The sequence below is a fragment of the Geospiza fortis genome, unplaced genomic scaffold (genome assembly GCF_000277835.1).
Source record: "Geospiza fortis unplaced genomic scaffold, GeoFor_1.0 scaffold120, whole genome shotgun sequence".
Lineage (NCBI taxonomy): Eukaryota > Metazoa > Chordata > Aves > Passeriformes > Thraupidae > Geospiza > Geospiza fortis.
In genome coordinates this window covers 1,377,414-1,389,478 of record NW_005054364.1, presented here as the reverse complement: position 1 = coordinate 1,389,478, position 12,065 = coordinate 1,377,414, and the positions used below count along the sequence as shown (strand labels likewise).

General features: G+C 36.7%; 1 protein-coding gene across 1 annotated transcript in view; it reads right to left on the bottom strand.

Moving 5' to 3' along the window:
- The window catches only part of CNTNAP2 (contactin associated protein like 2), a 1,021,786-nt gene that overhangs the window by 399,534 nt on the left and 610,187 nt on the right, over positions 1 to 12,065 (bottom strand). The window contains exon 10 of the mRNA XM_005424150.2: positions 4,577 to 4,748. Coding sequence (XP_005424207.1) covers positions 4,577 to 4,748 — 172 coding nt within the window. The remainder of the gene's footprint in view (positions 1 to 4,576; positions 4,749 to 12,065) is intronic.

The following is a 12,065-nucleotide window of genomic DNA, read 5'->3' as shown; positions in this document are numbered from 1 at the left end:
TAAGCCTGTGTATAGATCCAGAAATTAAGAACTTTAATACTATTTGGCATGACGATTTTTAACTCCAAAGAAACTTTGTCTAGCTGCCAGTTACAGTGTGGCCATATTTATGTACCAATATGCTTGCTGTGTTCTGTTATTTGGATGAATTATTTCAAACTTTGATTAGCAATCAAAAATCAGTTGACAGAATGTGGCTGTATGGGATTAAAGCTGGATGCTGGCACTCTGTCATACAGAGTTTATCCCCACAGCAGGTAAGTAATAATCACCCAGAAATGTTCTGCTGCATGTATCTGATTACTTAAATTAATCTTTAATGTGAAATTATTCTCAAAAACTGGTATCTAATTGATCTCGTGTTACAGAGAGAATCACACTGTTTACACATTCATAAAACACCAGAAACAGCAACATGAAAAACTTTCATTTTCCTCTCCATTCTTTCACATGTAACAGAGAAATTTTTCATCAAAATTGGCTTACATGCTCCATAATTTCCAATGCAGATTTGACACTGTATTTTGAAATAATTTTAGCATTCCCTCATTATGATTAAGTGATTAAAATCCATAATTCTGGCTATAATAAAGTCAGAAAAGCTTTGGAATTCTCTGAGACAGCTGGGAAATAATTCCTGTTCAGTATCCTGTGCTTAAATCTGAAAGTACAACAGTACCACCTGGACTGTAACACAACGTTAGGTTGTTAATGTTAAGTAAAGGAGGTGAAAAGAGACCTGTGCTGTCACAAGCAATGAAACATGTGGATCACTGTGACAACAATGCAACTTCCATTGCTAATGCAATTATAGGTAATTAAGAGTAAGAAATAGGGATGATTTTTTTTTCTCAGTAGCATTTTAACTGCCTATAATTATACCTACCTGCATTAAATTATATGCATTTATACTATTTAACTACTGGTAAAAAGAGAATATTCCTTAGCTTTGGTATTCCCCTGTAATTAGATCTCAGCTTGCAATCTGTGCAATAAAAAATACTCATGTGAGGAGAGGAAGACAAAATAAAAAGACACTGGTTCAACACTTGTATTTCCCAAGTACAAGCGGAATACTCTAACATCACTATTCCTCTCACATTTTTCAAAACTGCTGGAAATAAAATGCAGAAGCCTTTTCCATACCAGGCCAGAGTTTAGCTCAGCAGAACCTGGGACTTTGGAGGCAGTTACCCTCTGGTCGGTGCAGCCTAAAAACTCAACAAATCCTCAGTAACTTTTGTTATGTTTTTACTGAGAAAACTCTCCCCTCCTTACTAACCACTCTGGCTAATGATGAAAAATGCTACCATTTCCAACTTCACCTTTTGTCCCCTGAACCAAATGGCTGAAGCCTGCGGTAAGAATAATTCAATGTGACAGCTTGTCTTTTTGCCCAGTGGGGGTCTTTACTGAAGTGTGGCTATGAAAGCAATTTCCATGTTGGTGATGATGACGACTGAAGCCTTTATGATTCAGATCCAAACTAGTTTAAAAAAGCAGGAGGATCCCACTATGACAAGCCATGAGTATCTTCTCCTTTCAAAGGAAGAGAAATTGAGTTGATATATAGCACACATGGTACTGGCATTCCTTAAAAGAAAGCCACGTAAAAATGTTATATAATGTCATATTGTAGAAGTGCTTGTAAACTCTTATCTGCAGATGTTAATAAGACAGCCATGAAAATCCAGTCAGATCTAAAGCTTGGCATTGTTACTTCTCAGCTAAACGATTTGTTCTAAAGTGCAAACTAATGAGAAATAAAATTTAAGGGGAAAACAACAAACTTGATTACATCTCAATCATTCAAAAAATCAAAGCCAACCCTAAGAAACTTCTTTGGATATTATTCTAATTTCCTGGGACTACACAACTGCTACTCTGCTTGCAACACAATCTTCCTGTGCTTAGAAAGCATAAATGTAAGTCATACAGCTTTAGCTTTTATGAGCATGATATCAGCCCCCAAGGTGGTAGAAGAGAGAAGCAGACTGAGAATATATTCTCTTATATTAAGAAAATATAAATACATATATATGTAAGCCTAGATAAAACACTGCTATTTATACCAAACTCCATTATGAATACAGGTGTTTATATATATATAATAAACTTAATATATAATACACAAAAATATAGAAAGCATAATATTATTTTCAAATCATAAAACACCACTATATATAACTTTCATGTGGCACTTGGCATTATATGAAATATTTGGATGTATATTATGTGTAATAAATAGCTTCTAAATAGTAACTTCTACAAGAACTCAACTTCCAAATTAGCTGCTCAACATAAAGGAAGTCTTAAGTCTTGTATTTCATAAGAGTATCATAAAGCTTTGATACTAATTAACTTACACTGTAAGTTACTTGTAATTATATTATGATATACTTCAAAACCCTAATTCTGATTAACTTTGCTCTAATAATGGATTTTTTTCTAACAGAAACTGGCATAAATGGGTTCAATCATTGAAATCAATGCAAATTGTTGCATAAACTTAAATTTATCCACTGGAGGAAAAGCAGAGACTTAATTAGCTGTATCTTCATGTCCTTTCTTTCAAGTCAGTTTGCATTTCCAAAACTAAATATTAAAAATAAAACCAAGTTAAAGTGACAAATACTGACCACAGAAATCCTTTTTAATTTCAGATATGTGTGAGGAGACAGAACAAACTTCACCTCTACAACACCAGCTTGTCATATGCTCTTTTCCTTGTGACTTCAACCTTCAACAGGTCCATGAGCAGAATCAATATAAAGTGGCCTGACATGCCAGAGCAACTCTCTGGTACAGCCCAAAGCATGTCCTGTAACCCTGAGATTACTGCAGTGGTACACTGGGTCTGGCTGGGATGGAGTCACTAAATTAACCTTTTTCCCAGCAGTCCATAGGTGTTGTGTTCCCCAGCTGTAGCTAAAACGATAAAAAAATAAAACCAAAGCTGGTACCAGACTGCTCTTCTTGCTGCTGGACAGCTTCTCTGCACTCCCTTCCCCTTAAAGGCCAGGAGAAGGGTGTGGGTAAGAGGCTGGGGTAGCTGAGCCAAACTGAGCCTTTGGAAGCCATTTCCCATGGGAAATTCAATACTGTACAAGAGCATGCCCAGCAATAAAACTTCAGAGAATGGAAGAGGGAAGGAGTATGTTTAGTGTTATGGAGTTTCTCTTCCAAAACAACCACTACATGTGCTGAGGTGAGGCTCTGCTTTCCAGGGAGCACCTGGACATTTGTTTGCTAATGCAAAGCAGTGAACAAATTTATCTTTTTTCTTTGTTTTCATGTGCAGCTTCTTCTTTTCTTATTAAATTGTCTTCCTAATTCACCAGTATTTTTGCCTTTCTTCTGTTTTTCTCCCCATCTCTCAGGACAGGGAAGAGAGCTAAAGGTAGGGACAGTGTTTGGCTGCTGGCCATGGTCAACCTACCACAACTCATTTCGTGCAAATGGGTGTCTATATTTCAGGAAGAGAAAGCTTTTTGCAAGACCAAAGCAGTATGTTATATTTTGTTTTTTTCACAGTAGCATCTATGTCTGAGAGGCTCTTAAAATAAAGTAGGAAATTAAAAGAATGCATTTCTTTACCAAAACTCTGCATATATTTGTTGATGATATTTAAAATCACTGAGCCAGTAGAATATCTATCCTTGGAGATACACAAAGCTCAACTGGTCCTGAGTAACCTGATGTAGCTTTGAAGATGGCCCTGCTTTTAGAGGGCATCATGAGCTCCAGTAGTTGGCGATTACTTGAATTATTCCAGGGTTCTCTGATCTAGTATCCCCTGCTTCTTTCAGAGCACTATTTGAAAAAGCGATTTTCGGCCTTCCAGCAGGCTTGCAATGGCTTTAATATAAGGTAATTTTCATGATAAGCCAAGCTGCCTGCATTCAGGAGTTGGGCTACTTGTTCTTTCTGTCTTTCCTGGTATTTTCTTTTTTTTCACCAACAAAGAAATCATTAATCAGAAGCAACAAAAATGAATAAAGGTAAGTGGTTGAAAAGGTAGTGCCAAAGCAAAAGGCCGCCCTAATTCTCAATTACTCTTCTCAGACTGGAAAAAAACCCAAACCCAATAAGCATTATTTTAATTAAGTTTGAGCATTTATTACATTCACTGATGTGCAAGCATGCAGACCTCCTTTACCTCTCTGAGGAACACAGAGAAGCCAGAAGGGGCAGAAGCCAGGAGCCACAACTCCTAGTAGCAAAAAGGTCTAACAATCATCTAAGAAACAGACAAAATGTGTGAGGAGTTTTCTCTATTCAAGGCAGCCACATTATTGACATATAGGCCGAGCCTGACTTACAGGAACTTTTCACCTCCTCCTCTGCTGGTGGGTGGAGAGATCTGAGAGTTTCCTTCTACTGCACCCTACACAGTCTACAATTTAAAGGCATCATCTCCATCTAACCACCTAAGCATTGGTTCCTGCTACTAAAAAGGTAGCCTTGACATGATCACTGGCAGTGTCAGGACCACCTCTTCTGGATCACTGTATATTTTCAGAATATGAAGAACACGTCAGTGTATCAGAGTATGGGTGATCTCTCCACAACGTACCTGTCAATAATGGCACACATGTCAATGGTGACATTGGCAAAGCTTCCCAACTCTCCTTGCTCCACTGCATGCAAATCCACCAGCTGATCATCCACATGAATGCTCTGCATGCATCCTTGGAAAGAATGCTCAAATAGGGAGTGATCTGAGTCATTCATCTGTACAGGAAACCCTGCAGAGAAGCAAAATAAAGAGCATTATTAACGTCATCTACTATTACTTAAGCCAGGATATTTTCAAAGGAAAAGAAACACAGGTTTTCCTAGATGAGGGTAGAACAAAGGCAATGTGGTAAGGAAATATTATAAAGTTATTAATTTACATTGCAATGTTATTGATTTAAGTAATTGTCAACTACCTGAAAGAATTTATACAGTACAAACTGATGATTTTTGTCTAAAGGATGGAAGTTTTCTGCTACCTCTTCCTCCAGTATTCTCTGCTGCTGCTTCTCATTTCTTCTTTCTCATGCAAATATTCTTGGAGTAGGAAAAGAATTTATCTCCTTGCTATATTTTAGAACTCCCATTCTAATTTCTCTGATTTTTCTGACTACAAATGCAGCCATGAAGTGAATTTCCAGTTCAGCCTTCTCTAGAACTAGGTTTCCAGTCTTTGTCACTTTGTCTTTTGTTCATGGACAAAGAATACTTCACACTTGTGCTGGAATCTTTATGCAAACTTGAAACTAGTCTCAAAATCTAACATCCTTGATCACTTCTGAGGAATCTGAGGACATTCTGTAGTATTTTCATTTTTGCTCTGAATACATTCATTTTCTTGTGTTTGAAGGTGGTTTACAAAAGATGAGAATGACTTAGTGTCTTGCTCAGGCTAACAGGCAGGGAGACAGAACATGTTTGTATTAAATTGTTTAACTGAATGCCATTCAAAAGTGAACACATCAATTTACTTGAGAAAAATGTCCTTGACAAGACAGTGGATGGAGAGACTAATTCACTACTTATAGACCTTCAACAAAGAAAGGTTTATAAGAAAAAGACAATTTATTTAAGATGGGAGCAGGAAGGAAGAGGGAGGAGAGTTTACTGAAAAGAAACAAGAAAAGAAGGCAAAGAAGGTAAAAATCCTCAAAAATTCATAAAGGTGTTGGAAGATTTCAGCTAGGTAGATGGCCAGCCATGCAGTACTTTTCTGACAAGGGTAAAATGGCCTACACATTTGCTGTGGTGGCTAAGACAGATTTTACAGCTCCCATTCCTTCTCCCACTTTTCTATCCACTTTGCCAATCTCCAATGCCGTGTTGCCGCTTCAATAGCATTTTTCCTCCTGGACAGGAGAATAGAAGATTATCAAACAGACATTATTCAAACACTGACAGAAAAAAGTGATGAACTTTATTTTAAATTTTGTTCCTGGATACAGTTTTTCACATGCGACATAAATAGTTGAATTGGCTGGAAAAGAGGGCAACAAGTAGAAAAACAAGCAACAGGTGCTTGAGGTCAGATGATGCCTAATACAGCACCTATAATAAAAAGCCCCACAACTAGTTACACATAAGTCTTTCCCAAAATGTAATGAAGATCTAAATAAGATACATTTTAACTAAAAGGGTTTGCCAGAGATTTTATATCATCGTGAATACTTTTTAAAATTTTCTGCCCTTCAGCTAAATTTGCTTTTGGCAGCTTCTAAATTTCCCTGGCTCACTTTAGTAAGCATTCACTTCAGAGTTCACTGGTGGTGGCACAGAATTAATCAGGAATGCTATAGTAATTAAGCTGGAACAATGGTAAAAGTTAATTCTGACAGGTATCTCAAGAAGCTGTGCTTGCCTTGAGGTTGTATCAGCTCTGGACTAGAATTATGACACTATTACAGGAAGCCACAAACTGCTATGAGACACATGTATAACAACGTCACACTAACACACATTTTGTGGAAAAGGAAAAGCTCCTTGGGAATCCCCCAAATCCTAACTAGTGTATAATACCCTCATCAGATCAAATGCCACCCCCTAAAGAAAACCTCAACCAACCAACCAACCAACCAATCAACCAACAAACCAACAACAGAAAAAGTGTTAATCATGGACTATAACAATTGTTATTTTGGACAGGCAGAAAAATCAAGCTGTAGGGCCATGATCTATATTGTCTTTCCAGCAGGGCATTGGCTAGTAACTTATCTGATGAAAAGAAGACAGGGCTTTCAGAAACCTGCCTCCTACTTTAAGTTGTTCTTTCTAGTGACTGATTAAAGGGATTTATGTGAGGCTTTACAGACAACAGAAGAGAGAGACAAAAGTGCAAGCTGGCTCTGTGTTGTTTGGTGGATGCAAACACAATATTTGCATGTTCCCACCAGGCTCTTCCCACAGTTATATTTAAACAGCTTACTCTTTCAGTATAATTGTATGTTTTTGAACAGTCACTGAACCCTAGAAGCCCTCCCAGGCAAGAATCCCCAAAATAACACAAAGTATATTTTCATTTAGATCTTTGGTGCAGTATCAGAGCAGGGCAGGAAACCTGCATATCACCTTTGGGTTCAGAGCACCTCCACCATTCCTTCGGTTTAAATATTACATTCAAGGTTATCAGCACTGGGGTAAGCATTAATATTTGAGTAAACCCTTCAAAGCCAAGGAAATTATACAGATATATCTGGATATAATGAAAGGTTATCCACCATCCTACAAACACTAACTGAAAAATAAGATAAACTGAGAGCCACAATTCACTGTTCATATCAAAAAAGAGTATGAACCAAATATCTAAGTTAAAAATGTATTATTAGATTCAACAATTTGAGACCAATCTAGAACTAACCACAAAGGTATTTCAATACGAGATTCTCTGCTTCACTGCATCTGAAGTATGCACTGTATTAGGGCACAGCTATTATTGCTCTCTGACACATTCTGCAGTTTGCTACTTGTTGAACCTGCACACAGGGAAGTGGCAGCTGGGTCCCTCAGCCTCAGTGGAGACCCCATGTCCTTGGGTTTACTGGCTGGAGCAGGAGGGAGTCGTGGGATGGAGTGGCTGAAAACGGCAGCTGCTCCTAACCTAACTACATAAGTCAAGATTTTCTCTATTATCCAAGAGAGCGGTGTACCCTGAGTGTTAATCAGCTTAGGATTCTGAATTTTTCTGTATCTATCAATGGATGAAGACTATAATTTTCCCATGTAAATGTCTTTGTTTGCCTGTCTTGCTGCTACTCCCTTTGCTGTTTCTAGGCATGTAAGAAACTGAAAGAGGCAGGAGTTTTATGCACTAGTACACCACATTTCATTATAAGTCTGTGGGGCTGACTGGGTGTCAAAGCATTTCAGTCATGCTATGCTCTAACAGGTAGTTATACTAAGAGATAATTTCAGAAAATAATTCCCATTCCACAGGGAAGGGAAGAATGGTTTTTTTCAACCATATGGTTCCCATAAAAAAGAATAAAAGCTACTAGATAAGCCTTACCCATGTTGTTTTTGAACTGCCAGGTATACAGTCTAATGTCCATTAATTTTGGTGAGACCTGGACATTTAAGATTATTCTGGTCAGAATCATTTGGGGCAAAGCTCCTGTCTTAAATGCAAGCCTCAAAATGACCCAGTACCTTGTGGTTTTAACTCAATACACAAGAAAATGCCTTCCCCTTCCAGATTCCCATTATTGAGACATGATTCACTTCCTCATCCCTCCCACAGTGAATGAAATTTTAAATAAATGAAGTTCTCTAACTAAATCTGACAGTAATGCTGACACTAGGAAGGCTAAGTAATGGATGAACAATTTGGACAGCACTTCATTGATCTTCTTGTTGACAAGAAACTATGTACATTTTAAAAATGCACATAAAATTCAGTTTGCACAGTCCAAAACAATGTTCATGCTTATGCTTACAAACACAAGTCTAAGCCAGGTAGACTCCATTATCCTGTAATTTCTGGTGTAAAGAATCTGTACATTTCCATTTTATTTTTCATCTTTAAAGACCACAAAGGGAGGGATTATACTGCAAAGGTCAGATTATATCTGAATTTTCCAGTGTTCAAGAAAAATTGTTTCCAGGCCATCATTCTGATGTACTAAACACAGAACAGCCAAATTCTAGATACAGCTCCTGATTTTAGTTCAAACTTTCAAGAAAAATTAGAAAAGCTAGAATTTAATGCTATTTCTTTTGTTAAGTCACTTCAATATAATTAAAAAAACAAATTAAATAAACTATAACAAATGCAATAAAACACCTATAGTGTTAAAATTATATTCCTTTTCCAGTGTCAAGATCTATTATGTCTCTTTTTGAATCAGCTGAGTAAGGTTCTACCAAAGGCATTCTAAAAAAGGAAGCTGCAGGAAGAATACATTCATGTTTATGTTATAATAACAGAGGAATGTATATATAGTCATAACACCTGATACAATACTTGTTTCTGAGATTTGATCTAAGAATGAAATGTCATTCTAGATTCTGGATGTACAATCAGAGATGATTTTGTACCCCTGCATTAAGCACTCAGATTTTCTTTGAAATGTAATGCAAGTTCTATTGTAACAGGAAGGCAGTTTTTCTTTATGGTATATGGTTGGTTTTTTTCCCCTTTTATATTATTTGTAAGTTAATGGTGGGCCAATTACTATACATCTGGACTATATACAGATGGTACTTGATATTTTACTTCTTTAATACAATAAATACACTTAATTTAAAAAACAGCAACTAGTATCTTCGATATCTAACCACTGATCCATATTATCTTCAACTAGTTGCATGGATAGCTGGAGGATAATCAATAAAAAATTGACTGATTTCAAGTCTAACAGGGATTTTTATTGGTAGGGTTTTCAAGTACATGCCCAGGACTCCTGCTATGTGGAATGAGACAGGAAACAAAGCTCTTATTTGTCAGGATAAATAGCAGCACAGTCTCATTGAAGGGTCAAGTAATCAAATTTTCTATATAAATAAAACAGAGTTAAAAGATGTTATTCAGATCCACAGAACAACCACCAAACTCAGTGCCTAACAATGTACTTAGATTGATGATACAGCTGATGTTTCACATACTAATAAATAGGAAAAGACACTGAAAGAAAAGCTTGATCCACCTACCAGTCCGGATTCACTGTATGTTATCCTTGTTTCAGTCAGATCAGAATGGAGCTTTAAGTGTCAAGTGTAATACAGGCAGTAACTCTGGAAGACTAGAAGAGTCCTACTCCAAGAGCAGGAAATAAACCACACAAATTGCAGACAGGATGAACAGCATGAATTAAAATAGAACATTTTTTTTCAATTTCTATAAAGAGTTTTTTTAAACTGTAGTTGTCTTTCTGTATTAGGGAATATAAGGACTAAGGGTGGAGTTTGCAATGACATTTGGATCCCACATTTAGCAACTGTAAGAACTGTTGTGATAATCATAGAATCATATAATCATGAAAATAAAGATGAAAATAAACATGACTTTAGCATCTTTCAGCTTGGTGCAATGTAGGAAGACAAACGAGAATAGGAACTACAATTTCTCTCTGTGTGTTAGAAAGTCACCAACTTCTTGAATAAGTAATTTTCTAATAAATTAATCTTTACTTTGCCCTCATTGTTTTGTTTATGGAAATACAGAGGCTGACAATAAGGCAATGGCAATAGGCAATAACCTAAAAAATCTAAACTACTAACCTAAGAAACCCAAATATGACTATACAGAGAGAAAAACAGAGTTTACTAAGGCTAGAGTTTAGAACAAGAGGATGATGTGCTTCTAGCACTCCTGGGGCACACACAAGCCCCTTGGTAAAAGCAAGCTAGCATTAATGAAGTCTCTGGTGGACTTCCCAGAAACTTCTCTGTACATGCCATTTGTAGTATGATGAAAAATTTAACTCGATCTCACAAGAATTGGCAGCACTTTCTACCAGTGGTATGATTCCTGATTTTTTTGTCTCCCTTGGAAACCTGCTCTTCAGCCATACCTTCTTCTCTAAGAATATTATCACCAGTTTTATGCTTATTAACTGGAGCCAGTTCTGGAGAAGTATTGACATTTTTCATTCCTTAACTCCCAGCTGTATTTCCTTGCAAGTTCTCGATACAGATTTTTTTAAAAGAAGCTTCTAATACCTCTCTACTTGAGGTGTGAAGAATACCAATACAGCACTACAGACTTCCTTTCTTGGTGTGCCAGAGAAATTCTAGGGTTATGTGACCAAGCTGTCAAGCAGAGGTCAAGCAGAGCCATAAGAGGTTATCTGAACACATAATTATACCACTATTGTTTATACACAGTCATTGAAGAAAGAAACAGGAAGAAAAACTCCATAAGATACTCAGATGATAACAGCTGAGCAACCCGCTGTGAAGAGACTATCTTCAAACCACAACCCAACATGCAGAAATATTATTTTACAAGATATTAAATGCCTAGGATGACAGCCCAGAAAAAATAGAGGAATAGAATTTTGAAAGCACTGACAAAAGCATAAACAAAAGCCAGGCATACTGTCTTTGGTAGCAAACAGGAAAATTGCTGTCAGTAACAATGAAGGGTAAGAATACATTATAACTGTCTCTCTTTTACCAGCTTTGTTGATTCTGTGCTTCTCTCAGATTGCTGTGGACCTTAGCATGAACAGCAGTGGACTTCTCAAGAAAAACTATTTTGAGACAATTTTCCAAATGGTTTGCCACAGAATTCATATCCAGATATGTTTGGGACTTCCAAATACTGTTGGAAAATAGCAGGCTTGTAACCCAGGTTGCATGGTAATGGCACCACTTCAGTTGGAAATGAACTGCTGGGAGCACTGAAGTACATCTCACCTTTAAGTTTGATATCTCTCTCCTTTTCTTTTATTTTTCCAAAAGGAACTCTTTTATTATTAATCTTAGGTAACTATAAATATGGTATCTCTCCTATTTTCAAAGTTGTTCCCTGAAAAATATGTAGACCATGTCATTTCCATATAAAGAAATTGTCTGGAAGATTGTACCCAAGCACAGGTCTGTTCCCAGATCACACAGAAAATGGGCTACATGTTAAAAAATCCATGTGCTTTATTGTTACTGGGAGAAAATTTAAATAATTTCGCAGAACACAAGCATGATTTGCATTCATGAGAAATAATTTCAGTCTTAATAAACACCCCAAGACATCTTAAATTGCTGTTTGTTTAAGTGAGAAAACTTCATACACTAGTTCAAATAACCCTGACATAGAAAAGAAATATTTTCTGATAATCCAGAATACTTCTAGATTTATAAAAGAAACTACCCATTAGTGTTCTTACATAAAAATATTTAATGGAAAAAGACCTGTTGCAAACCAGGTATGATAATAGTCTATTTGAAAATTGCTGCTGCAGACTTTTCTTCTCTCAGAGCCATAGACCTTACAAACACAAGCATATACCAACAGTCACCAAAATATAAGATGATCCACCACTCAGTGGTGGATGAGAACAAATACAATTATTGTATGAGACTAATTTTAATGATTTTAGAAATGGAGAAGATGA